Source organism: Podarcis bocagei (assembly GCF_964188305.1).
Source record: "Podarcis bocagei genome assembly, chromosome: 4".
NCBI classification, from domain to species: Eukaryota; Metazoa; Chordata; class Lepidosauria; order Squamata; family Lacertidae; genus Podarcis; species Podarcis bocagei.
The window spans coordinates 57,106,170-57,125,421 of NC_138128.1; the positions used below are offsets into that span (position 1 = coordinate 57,106,170).

Genomic DNA, 19,252 nt, shown 5'->3' on the forward strand with positions numbered 1-19,252 from the left:
TAAAAAAAATGATTAAGTGAGAATTTACAATATTCAGCAACCTCATGATGATTTTAATGTTAAGATCCAGAAGCAAATCCTCACATGCCCTTCAAGTTTCATTAAAGTTATCACACATGCACAAGTGGGGGGGGGACAGTTTTGCAGGAGGCAAATGGTTTCACAAAGTGGTGTTGAGGATTCAGTTGTCAGAAACTGACTTTGAACCAGTCATGTCCCTGATGATAAAAATAATATCCTCCAGACCAATTTACAGTCTATAACACACCCACACACCTGTACACACCCCTCTTTTAGAGCCCAGTGTGTGAACTGGGTATACAGTGGTACCTTGGTTGTCGAACTCCTACTCCTGGAACCGTTCAAAAACCAAGTGCAGCTTCCGATTGGCTGCAGGAACTTCCTGCACTCAATCAGAAGCTGCATCGGATGTTCGGCTTCCAAATAATGTTTGAAAACCAGAACACTCACTTCTGGGTTTTTGCATTTGGAAGCCAAAATGTATGTGTACCAGGGTGTTCAAGAACCAAGGTACAACTGTATGCATGTATGTCCATATAGGTGTACATCCCATCCCATTTGGTCTGTCTCCTGCCTTTGTTTATTGATGAATCATGCATGCAGTGCATGCTTATGTATACTCCTGTGTCACATGTGAAGTTCTAAACACATGTGGAAGAGGGTACATGTAAAGCCAAAGGCATGGCGACCGATCCTCAAAACATTAGGAACAGTCATTTGAGTAGGGAAATGCTCAGTGCGCGCACTGTGAAATACACATGCGCAGAGAACACTTCTGTCTTGTGTTTCCTCCTCTTTCTATGCTTTATTTGTATATCACCTTCTGTTTATAATGTATCCTTTGAATTTGAACTGCAAACATGCGGAATTGCAGTGCAAATTAAAATGTCAGTTCTACAAATGCACTTAGCTTTGGGCTTAAATGCCTACTTTCTTAATGAAGATCAAGATAAAGCATGGCAGAATTAAGTACTCATTTATTACGGCCAGTAGAAAGGATTGCACACAGGAACAAGAACTGCCTCAGTGGCTCACCTCTTGGTGAGATGATGCTGTCAGTCTTGAGGGTGATTCTCTAAGGCTGGAATCCTGTGCACACTTCCTTAGGAGTAAGTCACTGAGCTCAGTGGGACTTGCTTCTAAGTAAATCTTTGTGTGGGTGAAGCTATTGTGAAATGATTTGTACTGCACAGCTAGAGGAGTAGCACATGCCACATTATCTAGCGTGTAAATCTTTTTGCAATATTTTCTAATAAGTAAATTGGAGTGAGTGGTCTTAAGTCAGCCTTCACCAATCTTGTGCTCATCAGATGATTTGGACTACAGCTTCCATCAGCCCTAGTCAGCATGGCCAATGGTCAGGTATGATGTACGTTGTGGTCCAAAATATCTGGAAAGCACCAGGTTGGAGAAGGCTGGTTCAAGATGTATGATAATTTTTATTATTCAGTTCTGCTTTATTTTTCAAGTAACTGAAAGCAATTGAATTATGAATGGTGGAAGGAGAAAGCAACATATAACTAATGTCAAAAGAGAAATACAAAATAGATTAAAACAAATAATTTTGTTTCACTAAGTAATTTTTAATGTTCCTTTCTTAACCAGAAAGCATTTGTTGGCCCTACTTTGCTAGAAGTACCTGTTCACATACTGCTTATGTTTCAGTCGAACCCTGAGTTAATGTCTATGTTGCCCCCAAACGGTGATCATTACAGACTGATATATGGCTTCATTTTGCGAATGTGGACATTCATTTATGTCATGTTCTTAATGCATTTTCCCTGTGCATCGCTCACAACCATCCCACTGACAGGAGGAGTTAGAGTTTGCTGCAATGAGGATAGAAGCCCTGAAGCTAGCCAGACAAATTACCCTGGCTTCTTTCAGCTCCTCAGATACGGAGGTATCTGTGACCTGCCTGCAGTTTGTGTGCAACTGATCACAGCTTAAGGAACCCAAATGCGTTTTCTTTTAACAAAAGTTTCTCTGAGTGGTGTTGCGTGATGTTTCTGGCACCTTCGTACTTCGGAGGACATCAAGAAGCATGCCAAGAGTCTTCCTCTAATCCCAAATTCTATCACCTTCACTTGCAGATATGTTTTAAAAATCACTATCATGTGTATTTGGCTACAGATACAACTTTGGCCATCAGTCTGCTTTGGTTTTCACAAATTAATGGATTTCTTGGTCACTTAACTATTATAGTATCACGACGCAGTTTACAGCTTGGAGGCTTTAATCAAAACAGTAAATTCAATTAAAATACACCTAATGGACCAATATCCCACAATTTGGTGAAAGTCAGCTTTCACGTGGAAATCTTGAAAATTGCAGACAAATGCTGTGAATGTCCAGAACTTGGATATATTGATGAATGTTCACAATTAACTTGCACTGTGTGATAGCACTCACTCCTGTGTGTCCAAAAGTGGGGAAACGTGTAGCTCTTTTTTTAAGCAACCACAAAATTTACCCGGCATTGTTAGCATTCATTTGTGTAGGCCACGATTCACCAAATTTTCGGCATTCACTATAGAATTTTATTGTTTGAAAATGTCCTGCAAGCGTGACGCCTAATTTAAGCATCCGTGTCCAGGAGTGTATTTCTTAAAACGGGAGACTTCTCTAATTAAATTCTAATTTAAAATTTAATTGTCTATATCCGCGAATGAATAGCATTAGTAATAGCCAGGCACAATATCTGTACTCGAACTGAGCCCTGGGGCTTGTTTTATAGAAGCAGGATTTTGTCTAAATTACCTATAAATAAAACTCCAAGGGCTGATGCTTAGTTAGCTATAAACTGCATGGGGGAGCATTTTTGCTGCTTGAGGAGTGATTTTAAACATCTTAACCCCTTTTGCCATACGTGTTTGAAGGTTAAAAGTTCAGCCAAACCACATCTCAACCTTCTAAGCAACAGGACTAAAAATAAAATAAAATGGGGTGGGGTAGGGGTAGGAGAATTGACAGTTTCTAAGCAAGGGGAGAAAACCTCCCTACACACAAATCTTCTTTATTCTTTGCGATCTAAAGTGTTTCCTTCCTGATAACGCCTACAGCATGCTGGCTGTTGCCATGTTGGTGTGGGGTTGCTTCTGTGATGCATGTGGTCTCGACTAGAGTGAAATGTTAGCTCTTAAGGAGTGTGTTTGATGTGCACAGCTGCTCTGCAGGGTCCCTTGCGGTGGTGTTAATGCAAAGGCCACAGCTCATGGGGTTTGACTGGAGCGGGGAACGTGTGTGGTTTCAGTCCCTTTTTTTATTTACTGCCAGCTGCACATGGCATTTAGCTGATATTCTGCCCTAAAGGAAACATATATTTCCAAATTTTGAGCATATTGTATGCATGTGCTTTTGGAACTCATTTTTGTTTTGTAGCACGCATGCACCACATGTACACAACCGGACGGGGCAGCTGTGGAGCCAATCCCAAGGTGATTTTAGCCATCTTCAAAACCCTTGCACCGTAGCACTATAACTGCACTTTGTGTGGATTAGACGGGCAAGCTGATTTGCAAATGCAAAGTTTATCCCCCCCAACTCATTTTTATGAATTGCTCAGCCTAATTACATAACCTGAAGCTCAGCTGCTGATTCAGTGGGCACAATGAGTGTAATCCCCTTTTTATTAAAACCAATGGCAAATTTTCCATCAGTTTATGGTGCGGCTGGGTCAATTTATTTTGCAGAATGCTATGAACAGGGTTTTAAAAATTACTTTACTTAGGGAAATTTGTGTATGTATAAATAACTGCATGGGAACTGAACCAGTGGCGTAGCGTGGGGGGTGCCAGGGGTGCCAGCCGCACCGGGCGCAACTTCTGGGGGGGCGCGCTCGCTGCCTCCGGAGTCGCCGAAGAGCCTCGGGCGCAGGCTGTAGCTGGCAGCGGCTCTCAGCGCTCGCCGCGGTCCCCGCGCGTCAGGGCCACGGAGGGCGCGCCAGGCAGCCCCTCCTCACCGACGGGCAGCGTTCGCCTGCGGGGCTCGGCCAGCGCGCTGGGCTGGCCGGGTGGAGTCGCCGAGGAGCCGCCGCCGCCTGCCATGCCGCCCGTCCGACAGCTGGCTCGAGGCTCCTTCCGGCCGGGTCTCCAGACGGGGCGCTGCGGGCGGAGGCTCCGGCACCAAGCGCCACGCCGCCCAGGCTCGGGTCGCTGTCTGGACGCGCGCAGCCCGCCAAACGCGCCATCGACGGCGCTCTAGTGCCTGCGCGCCAAGACCGCCCACCCGCCCCGACGGGGCCCCCCCACCCGCGCCGGAGGCCTGCCGACGCACTGGCCCCAGAGCCGCCCCCTCCCCGCGCCAGAAAGAAGCCCCCTCCCCGCGCCAGAAAGAAGCCGCGTCGGGACTAGCCGGGCCGGGGAGGGAGACCGAGAAGGCTGCGCCGCGACGCCCAAAGACGCGCGTCTTGGCGTATTAATGACCATGGTTAGGTGTTAGGGGGCGCAAATTACTTGCCTTGCCCCGGGTTAGGGGGCGCGAATTACTTGCCTTGCCCCGGGTGCTGATAACCCACGCTACGCCGCTGAACTGAACCCATATTATTTTAAAAGACTAATAATTCTGCATGTTAAATTCCATTTGAACAAAATTGTAAGTCAGCCGTTTTGTGGTTAGAAAAAGGGGAGCAAAGTAGATACTGTATTTTTCGCTCTATAAGATGCACATTTCCCCCTCCAAAAATTAAAGGGAAATGTGTGCGTGTCTTTTGGAGTGAATTCAGGCTCCTTAGCTCCAGCGATAGCAACGCAAAGCCTCAGAAACGCAGAGGGAGTGCTCCCGCTGCGCTCCAGAGGCTTTGGGTTGCCTTCACTGAAGGTGAAGGCAATGTAGGAGAGGGAGAGCTGTGCAGCGCCTCTTCAGCGAAGCGGGAGGAGAAATGGAAGGGGCTCCATTTCTCCTGCTGCTTCACTGAAGGGGTGCTGCGCAGAGAGGGGGAGAATTTGTTTTCCTTGTTCTCCCCCTCTAAAACAAGGTGCGTCCTATGGTCGGGTGCGTCCTATAGAGCGAAAAATACGGTAAGTCAAAAAGCTTGAAAGGACAGTTTGAAGTGAAAGTGGTAAAACGTTCTGATTGTTCTTGAACTCTGAAGACATTGGGAATGTTTTATTCTCTTTGAGGGAAAGGTAGCAGCAGAGGAACTGATAAATACTCATTTAGATCATTCAGATAGATAGATACAGTGCTTTTTCAGGAAGGGGCGCAGGGGGACGCATACCCCTAAACATTTTGTGAATCTAAGTTTGGCCTCATTGAGGGGTAATATTTCAATACGAGTAGGAAAATGAGAGTACCCCTAAACATTTTTTTAGAAAAAAGCACTGGCTAGATAGTATCCACACACACACCCCAATTTTTTTTCTTCAAGATTATGTACATTGTCAGCACTAAGCAAAGTAAAAAAGAAAGAGTAGAGCAAGATGATAGAGCAAGGACATAGGATGTGGTAAAATTGATATTTTTATCCTTTTTTAATGCTGAAGATCTGATATCTGATAGCATCTCTTCCAGCTTAATAGCTTTTCTGCGCATCTTGCATTTAGACTGGTATCCATGGTCTCAGCTAGATTGGGAAAGGAAAAACAATTTACATGCCTTGTATGTGCGATATAGCATTGTGCCACCAGATGGCGCCTTGGAGTCCCGTTTTTCTCTACCTGTTTTCTCTACCCTGTTTAAATTTACAATGCATTTAACTGAAACACTTCTTTGATGTGTCTAGATCCAGCTCATATGGATTCATGTAAATTAGCATTGCTGTACGACTGGACTTCTGATTATCTGAATTATGACTGTGTCCCTCCCATAACTGAGGTTCAAAAGTACTCTTTTAAACTTCCTTTTAGTTAATGCGCACTAGTATCGTTTATTTCTGCGGTAAAAGGTGGACAGTGGCCTAGTTCACACATCATGCTAAACCAAATATGGCTTAGCATGAATGAGCAAGTTGTATGTGCTCCCACGGAGTAAATTACTGCTTCTCTGCATCTCCCCAGTCATTCTGCTGCTGCTGCACAGGGTTGAGCTAAGCTATGGCTTGGCTTAGAGGGTGTTCACAGACAAACCATGAGCCATAAAATATAAGACATATATTGGTTACAGCTCATGCTTATTCTGGAGAAAGCTAGACCATCAGACACACACTCATCTAAATGGTAGCGGAATGACCAGGAGTAAAGCAGCCATGATCTCGTCCCAAGTAGGCATGGCTTGACTTAGTGAGATGTGAAAACCAGGCCATTATGAGAGGATTAGCCTTGGAATTTGCCATCTTTAACACACACATAAACACCTCGCATTAGAAAGCACCTATAGTGGAATGTGTTCACAGCAGAGCTGCCAAGTGATTAAATGATTCCGGTTGATTAATGATCTTACTTTTAATCAGTTAATTACATTTGAGAGATTTAACAAAATGTAAGAAACTTAAGGATCAAAACCATGCACTTGTTAGAATGAAGGACCATCTTTAATAATCTACCAAATAAAGCTCGAAGCCCTAGTTTACTACTATAACATTAGGCAGCTTTGCATATAATGCTAAACAATATTTTAGTGCTGTGTTGATGAGCCTCAACATGCACACAGTTCCTTATTCCTCTACCCACATGCCCAAAGGGAGAATTTCAAAAGAATTTACTTTCACTTTTGTAGAATCTCACTTTAGTGTTATACTTGAGCTAGACAGTGCCGGATTTACGTATAAGCTAAACAAGCTATAGCTTAGGGCCCCACTCCCTTAGCCCCCCAAAAAAAACTTTAATGCATTTCGCTATTAATATACTTATTCTTAACTGTGTTTCAGTTCAACAGTTACTTTGATTAAATACATACAGTGGTGCCTCGCAAGACGAAATTAATTCGTTCCGCGAGTTTTTTCGTCTAGCGAATTTTTCGTCTTGCAAAGCACGGTCTCGGAAAAGTTTTGGAAAAGCTTCAAAAATCACCAAAAACCTCAAAAAAGGCTACCACACCTCGTTCTATGTGTTGCTCCTCGAAGTCAAGTCGCAACTGTATTAGCGGTGTTAAGAAAAAGGAAACAAACTTGCAAGACGTTTTCGTCTTGCAAAGCAAGCCCATAGGGAAATTCGTCTTGCGAAGCAGCTCAAAAACCGCAAAACCCTTTCGTCTAGCGAGTTTTTTGTCTTGCGAGGCATTCGTCTTGCGGGGCACCACTGTATTTTGTTATGTGCAAATGGCTTTAGATACCTATTAGGTCCATAGATTACCATATAGCATATATTCAACACAAAAAACAGCGACAATTTGTTGTTGACAAAGCACAGCTGGACATATAAAGGGCCCCATTACCTTCAGTAGCTTAGGGCCTCATCAAACCTAAATCCGGCCCTGGCTAGGAATCTCAATTTAAACCACATTATGGTCAGTTTCACAATAAGCCAACTTCAAAGCATGCCTAATAATAATAATAATAATAATAATAATAATAATAATAATAATTTTTAATTTATACCCTGCCCTCCCTAGCCAGAGCCAGGCTCATGGCAGCTAACACCAATAAAATTGCAATAAAACATAATGGGGGGAATGATGCATGGGTTTCTTTTAAACCAGGGCTTCTGGATTGAACCTAACACTTAGCTGTTAAGGAGCACCCATTGTTTAGTCATAGAATCATAGCATCATAGAATTGCAGAGTTGGAAGGGACCATGAGGGTCATGTAGTCCAGCCCCCTGCAATGCAGGGATCTTTTTGTCCAATGTGGGGCTGCAATCTGAGATTGAGAGACTGAGAGTCTCATGCTCTGCTGACTGAGTTCTTATGTGTGAGCAAAGCCACTGCTAAGTGTTAGGCTGAACATTATTTGAAATACTTTTCTCTGTAATGTTAAAAGTTCAAAACTCCTTTTTAATTCATAGTTATGAAATCTTCAGATATTTTCCTGGGTGGATTAGCACGATAATGGGGAAACTGGAGGAGCAGCTAATTAAGTGCAATCAAGAGATGTTATATCTCTGATTTTGACGGATAATCCAGAAAATTTGATGCTGGAAAGTCCCTGTGTTTAAGTCCCCATGTTTAATCTGAGTTTGATAGTTTCTTCTGATGTCATCTTAGGATAGGAAGCACACTTTTTGGTTAACTTTCCACTTTACGCCACCATTGCCAAGGTCAACTGAAGAAGCAATGGGTGAATCCTCTGGAAGCCACAGTGTTTTACAGTAGCTAAATGCAGATTACTTATAATAGGATCTACTGGATGACTTTGCAGGAACATTAATCCTGCTTGATCGAGGGTAGAAATTAGACTGAGTTTTTCTAGAATATCATAGAGCTGTATGTTTTAGTTGTTTCATCTACAATGAATACAATTTCCTGGAAAATCCCTGAACTAGGGGACTAGGCCTGCTTCCTTCAGCAAGCGCCTTTTAGCCATCAGCTAGTGTAGGAACAAAAAGTGACAAGGGTTAAGCCTATGCTCTTCTTGCTCTGCTGGGCCTTGCTGCACATTTCCAAAATACATTGGTTTGTTGGATGAGGCACGCTGTGAATCAAAGTTCAAATAGGCCATTGTTGATATGGTTTGCTCTTTTGATAGACCTGCTCAAATTCCATGAGAGGAATTGTGGTCATACTTAAATTTCTCATTGATATTGATACTGTAAATTAATAGTTCATAAGAAACTGTGGGACGCAGGTGGCGCTGTGGGTTAAACCACAGAGCCTAGGGCTTGCCAATCAGAAGGTCGGCAGTTCGAATCCCCGCAGTGGGGTGAGCTCCCATTGCTCGGTCCCTGCTCCTGCCAACCTAGCAGTTCGAAAGCACATCAAAGTGCAAGTAGATAAATAGGTACTGCTTCAGCAGGAAGGTAAATGGCATTTCCGTGCACTGCTCTGGTTCGCCAGAAGCGGCTTAGTCATGCTGGCCACATGACCCGGAAGCTGTACGCCGGCTCTCTCGGCCAATAAAGCGAGATGAGCGCCACAACCCCAGAGTAGGCCACGACTGGACCTAATAGTCAGGGGTCCCTTTACCTTTAAGAAACTGTACCTTAACATCACATCCCTGCCTTACTAACAAATTCTGAATGCAGCATAAGAGAGAATCTTGCTGTAGCGGAGGCATTCAAAGGACCTTTGATTAAGGGCCAAACTAGATGTGATGCTAAATGTGTCTTTGACTTAACATGCAGGTTTGTGAACATGTGAGGAGGAGGCAGATAATCACAGCATTGGCACCAGTGGGAGTCTTCTTCCCAGGGCATATTGCAGTTTCAGAGGAAGGTCTTGTGCCAGCACTAAAGCAGAGAAGGAAGGGATTAAGTCTCCCCTCCAGGCCTTCTGATATCCTGATAATTATCAGCTTCCATCCAGCTGATGGTATTTGCATTTTTAAAAACCTTGGCTGTTAAATGCAAACATGCTTTTAGCATCCTGTGGAGTTTGGCCTTCAAGGTATTGCACAATAGTGGTGTGACTCTAGCACTTGGGTGAGCAGGTAGGCATAAACCCCAGGACACTGAGTTCTCCAACTGACCCTTGTGCAGAAAGACTGTGTGGTGCTCATGTTTAGGCACTGGTGAACTTTTAAACCTGATTGGGCTTCATCTAGAAAGATCAGAATTCCCAGTAGCGTCTGCTATGTTCAATAATTACTCCAGAGCCATTAAATTATTACCAGGGCTTTGAGAAGTCAAAGACATACAAGTATGAAAACAGAAAACACAATGAACGGAATAGCACAATGAGCTGTAGTCAACAAACTCTTACTCGCTGAAAGTAATGGACCTACATTAGTCCCTGACATTAATTTCAATGGGTCCACTCAGAGTAAAATATCATTGACTACACCTTTCTATATACACTTTCTGTTTTTCAGTTCCATTTGCATCTGTATAGTGCCATCTAAGCTATATACAGATGAACATTTTCCCTTCATCATAACTTCACATTTCCTCATTGTTCACTGCCCCCCCCCAAAAAATGTGGATACCTGAAATACTAGTGGAACATATGGTTAATGATCAATACTATTCCTCTCTTTTTTTGATGAACAGAGAGACCCTGCCATATCAGCTGATGTGTCCATCTCTAAAAGTGCACTGTACTCTCGGATAAGCAGCTCGGAGGGAGAGAATACCTCCAGTTTGCTTTACCAGCAGCAAGACTTGGATTCTGCCTTGAGAGTTGCCAGAGAGGAGGTAACCCATAATCTTAAATGATAAAATTCTGTTTGTTTGTTTTTTTAATGAGTAGGCTTTCCTAAGTGCAGCTGTTCTGAGGTTTACCTGTGTACAAAAAGAAGAACTATGTTAGGGTGTTGAAGCAATGGGCTAGTACAGTTGTAGTGCCGGTGGTTTCCTAACCATGGTTAACAGTGGAATGTTTCAATGAATAATTCCACTTAGGCATAAGTTGTCTCTCAAACCCTTAGCTCCAGTTCAGCATGATGTCCCATGGTTAACCCTAACCCTGGAGTGCTCCTAATCAGCATTTTAAACCTCAGCCATGGCTATGCTACAGCTTCTCTGCCACTGCCCCTCAATTGTACACCTTTTTCTGCTCTGCATAATAGAAAGCTGGCCCCAACAAATTTTGGGTGATAATTTTTTTGTTTGTGGGGAAAAACTTACACAGTTGAGGCATGAGTTATGTATCGCTGAACAACTATTTTGTTTAGCCAGGAGAGAAACATATACAACAGGTACACCATGTTCATTAGCATATTGGAATAATGCGCTTGGAAGCCTTTGGCCAAATTTTAGCCAAGCAGATTGGCTTACATCAGTGCTACATGTGTAAAAGGGAAGTGATGAGCAACAGTTGAGCAATTTTCTCACTGATGGTGTGAGATAAGCATGTATGCTTGAAAAAGGTAACAAGAAGGTTCAGAAGATTAGAGCAGCATTGTATATTAGCTAGAATGGGAGTCGAAATGAAGGTGTCAGTATGGCTCACACCAGTTTTCTACATGTACAACAATGGTGAAAGATCCCACCCCAATCTCTGTGACAATTTGCTGGCTAGAGCGAAACCTGGATATAGATTTGGCACACTTTACCGTATTGGCCTGAATATAAGCCTCACTTCTTTCCCAAATTCTGACCATGAAAAGTTAAAGTGCGGCTTATATTTGCGACATTATGGTATGCAGCCAGGAGCGCGGGGCAAACAGCACCAGGAACGCAGTAAAGCGGTGTCCACCCCGCACGTAGTCCTCCATCCTCTCCCAAGGTCAGGAATGGAGAGAGCGAGGAAGGGGAAAGGCCGCCGGGAACACAATGTGACTTCCCCACCCTCAGCCCAGTATGCAGCCAGGAGCAGCGAGGAATGGAACGGCTTATATTCGGGTGTTTTTTCTCCCCCCCCTCCCAATTTTAAAGGTGCGGCTTATATTCAGGCCAATATGGTATTTCTGTTTAGCCATAATGTCTTCTAGAATGGTAAAAGCAGGAAATGCCTAAACATTTTTATTTGAAAATCTTCCCATTCTCTTAATGATTTAATAAGTTACTTGACAAGATGCTTTGTGCCTTTAAGATGATTTAACAGGCTTCTTTCTCCTCTTGTAACAGATCATAGCTAAGGAAAGAGAGGTGTCAGAGTGGAAAGACAAATACGAAGAGAGCAGGAGGGAAGTCATGGAAATGCGGTGTGTTTTTATTCTTTTTATGCCTGTGCTTTCAGAAGACTTGCTGTTATAACACACAAAGGCATCCATACGTAAAACAGCATTTGTGCATTGCTGCTATTTGCTGTTCAGAATTGTTTGTGATTTATTTATTTATTGCATCAGATCTTTAGTAACATGGAGACAATGAACAAAATGCCCAGAATACCGCTTAATCCTATCTATTAGTCTTGTACTGTTTTATGATTTATTTATTTTATTTATTTATGTCTTTATTAAATTTGTATACCACCCTTCATCCATAGATCTCAAGGCGCTTCACCACATAAAGATACAATATAAAAACAAAAAATGCACAATAAAAGCAGGAACCAAAAAACCCAAACCAGAAAAAATGCCTTTTGCAAGGGATTCTTGAGAACCTTTGCAGTTAGCTGTTAGAATCTCCTGCAGATATGCCAGCAATATTCACATTCACAGATTATGCCTAAAATGGGTTTGACTTCCCAACAGCATCAGGTTATTATTATTATTATTATTTACAAGGCAGTACAGATTGACGTGCAACCTACCTTGAATATTCACTTGGCAAACTATGACTCATCACTCAAACATAACAGACTAAGGCTAGTCACATTTGATTAGCCTGATTTCACTCTGGAAAGGCAAGGATCAGCTTCCTAAATCACTTTTAATCTGCTTATTCCAGCTAGCCTCTTTTTGAGAACAAATCCAAAATAGGATGCAAGGGTGTGCTTTTAAAATGAGGATGTAATAGGATGCGAGTGTGTTTTTAAAATGAGGACAAACCTTTCAAATTGCCGTTTTGCTTGACAGCTTTATGACTTTTTCATAAAATTATAACATTATGTATTTGTCATGGCATCACAGATTATTTTTGTAATTTTTCCCCCCAAATGAGAATGTAAGCCCTCGTTATTTTTTAATATATAAGATTTGGTATAATATGAGGCAAGCCGCTGTTCTTACTGCAATGCCCCCCTCTGCAAATATGCACTTCCTGGCAAGAGAAACTGTATTCTGCATGTTAAGAATTCACCAGTTAGGCATATGGAATAGCAAAAGGGAACAAACTGTCTTCGGTTAAAGCCATTGACAAAACCATCTTTGATTTTTAATACACTTGGATCAATCCCCAAAAGTGTTGTGGAATTATGAAGTCTTTGGTGAATCATCACTGCAGATTGTGTCGATGGCTTGCTTCAGAAGTCTTGTTGTGGTTTAGACACTTGGAGTTCCAGAGGAGTGGTAGATGTGACTTTGCTCCAGAGTAATGATGCTTACAAAATTAATTATAACAAAAAAATTAACCAACAGATTGCTTCCAAATTTTGGGAAGTTCAAAATATTCCATATTACAGGCCTGTCAAGTTTGCAGTCAGTGGTAGTTTGATAAAGGCCTTCATTTGTGTATGGCCCATCTGGACTAGGGAAGCAAAGAATCAATCAAATCAGTCAGTCAGTCAGTCAGTCAATCAATCAATCAAGTATTTATTACAATCTATCAACCAATATGCAAAGTAAAAAATCAAATCTTCAGTAAAACCGATGATTAATAGCAGCAAGCTGGAAAGTAACAATCATGGCAGGTCTAAAAGTTATGACGTTCAGATATCTTGCCACCTGTTCAGTAACAGATTTATTAGTCCCCTCGAGTAAGATACTCAAAAGAGTCTCTTAAGGACTGACAAGGAAGCCTACTGATAAGAAGATAAGTTATGTGTTCTCTAACCCCTTGATCAAGTCTACAGCTAAAGAGGGAATGTTATCTAGCACACCCTTCACTGACTCTCCCAGATGCCAGCTGGAAGAAATGGGAAGTGCTGTCCAAAACATCCAGAGGGCACCAATTTGAAGGCTAATCTAATACTAGACAGGCCACAATGCATGGCACTGCATGTCTTGATGAGGACATCAGTTTAATATGCCCACCCTGTGTGCTGTGCTGTGTATCAATTAAGCTTTGATGGAGTGTTGCCCTGTTGTTACTCAACTACATTTATCTTATTAAGTATGTTGAAGGTATTTAATAAGGCTTTTCCTTAAGAGATGCTATTGCAAAAATTAATTTCTGTGCATGTATGTTCATTATCTTTCATTATCTTTTCTTCTTTTTCTATAGGAAAATTGTTTCAGAGTATGAGAAGACGATTGCCCAAATGATAGGTAGGTGGCGGCGTCATGAAAGATGAACTTCTCTGTCCTCATTCTGATAAGAGAATATAGAAACTTGTTTAAAGTTTGTTTCCTTTAGCCTTAAAAATCAGCAATAATTCTGAAAGTATCTTAGGGGGGCAGAAGCTACTAATTAGTCCTGGAAAACCAGCCTCGCATTCTCCTGAAACAGAGATCTGAAACATAGCTGGTCACATTGATTTTGTACACAACAGCCTAGGCATCTTGGGTAGAATCCATTGCTCCATCTTCAGAAATCCTTTCATTATTCAGCATTACTTTTATCAGAATGGCAAAGCTCTCTGCTTAGTTACTCCTGCCCAAAGGTACTTCTCCATGGGTGATCTGTAACGGGGCAAGCCAACACAGTGCCCTTTGAATGTTGTTCAACTACAACTCCCATCATCCCTGATCACTGACCAAGGGGACTGAGACTGATGGGAGTCGTAGTCCAACAAGATCTGGAGAGCACCACGTGGGCTATGCCGATCCATGACATTATTCAAACAAGAACAAATGATTAGATATTGAAATGTTTAGCAACTGGCAACCTGATCCTAAGTACTCTAGGCACTATTTCAGGCACAATATAAGTAGTTGTGTGTGCACAACAGAATCTATGGCTCTTTTTCCTAAAGATACCATTTCATTCTGAGAGTCTCAGAAGTAGTCTATGATCTAGTGCACAAAGCTGATTCTATGAAAGTGGGTCAGGAGCCCCACTTCTCACGTGCAGACACATGGTCTCACCTAAAGGAGGACTTGGTGATTGTTACCAATCCCTTGTTCATCTGAAAGCTGGTTTTTATTAGAATGTTCCCAAGGAAATCTGGGCAGATGCCATAGTTATGTGTGGTACTTCAAATGTGATCTGAGCCAACTTTGTTCATGGCAGTTGACCCAACATGGGATTGCAGTCGACCACATTACAAGATTGTAGACTGCAGTAGTAAGAAGGCAGATGTCTAGTTAACAAACTTCACTATGCAAAATAATAAAAGAATAAAAAAGGAAAAGTCCCTTTCTGTCTTACTGCAGGCCACTATTTTGTCTTCAAATACCTACGTAAATATTTCACAAATAAATGTTTATAAAATTTTAGATCTGAAAATGTTGCAACACTCCTGGGCATCATTGATATTTCTTTTAGAAACTCTGTTCCAAACCAGCTTGGCCATTAGTCACAAGCTCTTTAACTCTGTGGCATACATTTGTCAGTCATTAGCTTGAAATGCACTAGACTTTTTATAATATTGAATCTAGTAACTCCTTTAAGACAGACAAATGTTATTAGTAGAGCATAAGCTCCAGCATATAAATTCTTATGATTTATAAGGTAGTTTGTCTTTAAAACGCTGCTGGGCTTAGACTATCAGCAGCTTGGAAGTATTATTTAAGTCCCTAAAAACAAAAGTCTCTTCGTTTGGAATAACAGACTAAAGCCACATAAAGGAACATCACTTTGAAGGGTTTAAAATATGTACATTGTCTTTGGAAGCCGTATAATTCTGGTCTTTCTTTCATTACCACAACCCAAGCAACATATTTGCAATTAAAAAAAATAAATTGCAAAGCTGCCCAGTGAGTACAGTGCTAATATGAATCTTGTAGATTCATGGGATCATACTAACATAGCAATGGAGTAACCACTCATCTACTTCCGGGTTTAAATAAAACAGACTAGCACAGCTCAGTCTGTTAAGGAGTACTAAGTGTTTGTTTTCTGTAGTACAGCCCAGCTATTCAGAGTACAGAGTACAATTCTGGAATGTAGTACCATATGTGCACATACAGTTCAGTTACAAATTTGTAATGGGTAAGTTCAATATACCCATTAAAATGTATGTTTATAGATTTAAAATATGATATTCATACCTGTTTGGGTTAATTTGTGTCTGTCTGTTCTTCATAATACTTCCTGGCCTGTTTCTTCTATTGTCCTCCGTCAACATCATTCAGCATCAGCATCATACATTTATTGTTAGCAGTTTCCAATGCATATTGCACACATCTGTGTCTGCTTGTGAAGCATGGTAGTCCCTCATAACATCCCAAAAATTGCCCAAAGTTGCTCATCACTAGCATTTTGCTTTTTAGCTCTACAGGCTAGCTTTCCCCAATTAAAGAGATAGATAGAAACATACCTTGATAGTCTCTGATGAATTTATTCCATTTGGCATCTCCCAGTCTATTCCCTTCACAGAAATGAGTCACTAGAACAGTTTCCTGATGCCAAACACCACACTCAAAAGGCATCATTTATTTTGTCTGTTACACTTGTACCATCTTCTTCTTCTGAAGAACTTAGACTGGCTAGGTATAATTCCTGGATTGCCTTCCTTATAAGCAGTGCTCAAAGCCAAACCCACTTAACTGTAGCGCTTGAATTTGATCATATGGCTTCATATGATCTTTTGTGTCATCTTTGGTGCTGTAGATACTGGAACAATTCACAGCAGATACGACTTTGAAGTCAGGACTCTTGTTCCCTTTCTTCCTTTTAACTCAAGAGCTTTGTGTTTTTGTGGTGGTTAATTTTTTCTGAAAAGATATACAATTTCATCACCAGAGCAACAGAATCTGAACTCACCCCTGCTCTCTCTCTGTTCCCCCCCTCAAGTTAAGATAAAATTACTACAGACTGAATTTACAGTGCATATTTATTAAGAACTGATTCCCACTAAGCTCTGTGGTGCGTACTCCCAGGGAAACGTACATAGGGTTGTATCCATAGGGATTTATCTGCTTTGGTGAAAATGCAAACTTGGGATGAAACCTTTGTGATAGTCACCCAAAGTGGACTTTGCTGCCATTTTTTATTGTAGACAGGTAGAGTTCATAAGTTTCATTGGCTGACTGTCACATGGTAGAAGTGAGTGTGTGTCCCCTCTTCCATACACCTTAAATTACATTATTTCTGTACAAATGTCCCAAGACACATTTTCTCCTGGCTTTGGACACTATGGAATAATCACATAAATTAAACCCTCTCCTATAAGTGGCACATTGTGAAGAACATAAGTTACCCATTTCTTTAGGTGTGTGATGGAGCAGAGAGGCATGTGCTTGGAAAGGTTCCTGAGAGTCTGTGTAGATGGTAAATCCTAGAAGAAATATAGGATAGAGGGGAAAACCTTCTACAAACCAGTGCTAATATTGCTTCTAATACTGTGCACTGTGCATTGCATCCTCCTTACTAGTCCCCTAGGTGGAACTAATGTAGGCCAAGGACAGGATAAGCCAGCTCATGGAGATCAGAAATGCTTTGGCACATACTCATTATGACTTTGATCTTCACATGTTCCACAGTGGCTTCAAGGCTCAAGGCTCAAGATGCCAAACTGTACTAACATTTATTATTATTATTATTATTATTATTATTATTATTATTATTATTATTAAAAGTTAGGGTGGCTTAAAAATTCCTATGGCAGGATGCTTTATATTATGGGTGGGAAACATGTGGCCATCTGGGTTTTGTTGGATTCCAACTCCCATGAACCCCAGGGGTCAGGGGATGATGGGAATTGTTGCTCTGAAAAGGATATATCAAGAACTCTGGCCAAAAGTTTCAATGTAAGGAATAATTCCTACTCAAGAGTTGAAATGAAAAACGTGTATATTCTGCTAAGAATAACAGTTTGAAGCTAATAGTAAGTTTTAGCACAACGTGTAGGTACGATAGTCTTAAAGTAATAGTAAGTTTGGATACAACGTTTAAATGCAAAAATAATGTAGTTTCAAATATACAGTGATATAGTACAAAGGTACATGAACAGCAAGACAGGGCCCTGTTTCGGAGTACACGCCTTCTTCAGCTCGGTTTTTTTGACGACTATAAATCTGTTGGAAGTCTGTATCATTTAGTTCTTTTATGTTTCTTTTTCGACATGCGTCTTAGAAAATTGCATCCAAGTTTTCTTGCGTTTCTCAAACTGTTATTCTTAGCAGAATATACACGTTTTTCATTTCAACTCTTGAGTAGGAATTATTCCTTACATTGAAACTTTTGGCCAGAGTTCTTGATATATCCTTTTCAGTGGGAATTGTTGTTCAGCAACACCCAAAGGGCCAAAGGTACCCCCCATTCCTACTTTATATCATAACAGGAAGATTTCACATTCCAATTTGGGGACGGGGAATTTTGCTTACTTGGTGGCTTGCTTCTAAGCTGCATCGCATGTGTCTCGTATCACTTGGTTAGACATGCGGCAAGATCACCCGGTGTGTATATAAAAATATATTGATTGTGCAGTATACAGATGATGGAGTTACACACATTAGTATTCTGCAGAAGAAAAGTAAGAAAAAAACAGCTCATCAGAATGGTTTCCACTTATGGCTTGAAGAGACCCTTCTGAGCTCTTTATAAATCTGCAGCTGTGACTGTATTTTGCTAATCCCTTTCGATATAATACTGAATTGGGTCAAGTAGTTCTGAGAAAGCTCTAAAGAAGTGTCTTAACTAATGGAGAACACAGTACTGCAACTCTCACCAGAAATGTAGATGAAAATATATCTGCAGGCTTCTAAAGTTATGAATAGGAGCTGTGAGGCAGGAGCTTATATCCTCAGTATCCTTTGGCATGTACCTTTCAGATCTTGTCTGTCTTCATATAATCTCCTTTGTTAAATCACTTCAATGTGCCTCTGCTTCAGCCTCTATTGCATGTTCATCTGCATTCCAAAATTAATTTTTGTTTTGCATTATTTTTTTGTGTTTGCAACATTGTGGGTGCCATGCACTCTATAGGCCAAGTACAGGCTGGCAGGAGAGTCTGCAAAGTGAAACATCACCAATTCTGAAAGCAAACACTTCACCCACAGATTATACAAGTTCTTTTTCAAATGGTCCCTTGCACTGAACATTTTGCCAGTATCAATTCCCTCCCCATTTCTTATGCTTTCATGTTTACAGACCCCCCACAGCTCCCTTGTTGAACCATTCATTCACATGTTGGCTTCTCATTGCTACAACTGACAATTGAAACTACATTCATTCATTCAAGATTATTATGCTATTTACCTCTACAACATTGAAATAAGGGGATATTGCCCTCTTTGCGTTACAGATTGTTGCTTTTAAGTTTTTTCTGCTTTCTTGATTAAATTCCCTGATTTTTTTTTCTATTTTGCTTCCATTTTTGTTGCTTCTTGTTCTTTGCTTGCAATTCCAAAACAAAGGCAAGCCTGGTAAGTAATGCTTTCACCAACTTTGGCACCTGCATATGCCATTTCTTTTTTCCTTTTCTTTCTTTTTCTGTGTATTTGCCGTATCTGCTTAGAAATACCAGACAATGATAGCCAATGTCCTTTGAAAGGATTGGCAGATTTCTGATAGCAGGCTTCATTTTAACCTCCGAAACAGGGTATAACGACAAATATGTCATTACCAGCAGACTGTGTTTCAGCATTTTCAGCATGTGTACAATGGCAACGCT

General features: G+C 41.2%; 1 protein-coding gene across 12 annotated transcripts in view; it reads left to right on the forward strand.

Annotated features, from left to right (window-relative positions):
• The window catches only part of TACC2 (transforming acidic coiled-coil containing protein 2), a 165,362-nt gene that overhangs the window by 140,837 nt on the left and 5,273 nt on the right, over positions 1 to 19,252 (forward strand). For 9 of the 12 annotated variants that reach the window (XM_081192817.1, XM_081192812.1, XM_081192816.1 and 6 more), the window contains 4 exons: positions 1,835 to 1,924; positions 10,042 to 10,185; positions 11,560 to 11,636; positions 13,759 to 13,802. In XM_081192817.1, the coding sequence (XP_081048943.1) occupies positions 1,835 to 1,924; positions 10,042 to 10,185; positions 11,560 to 11,636; positions 13,759 to 13,802 (355 nt within the window). The remainder of the gene's footprint in view (positions 1 to 1,834; positions 1,925 to 10,041; positions 10,186 to 11,559; positions 11,637 to 13,758; positions 13,803 to 19,252) is intronic. The other 3 variants (XM_081192819.1, XM_081192821.1, XM_081192815.1) reach the window with 1 other exon arrangement.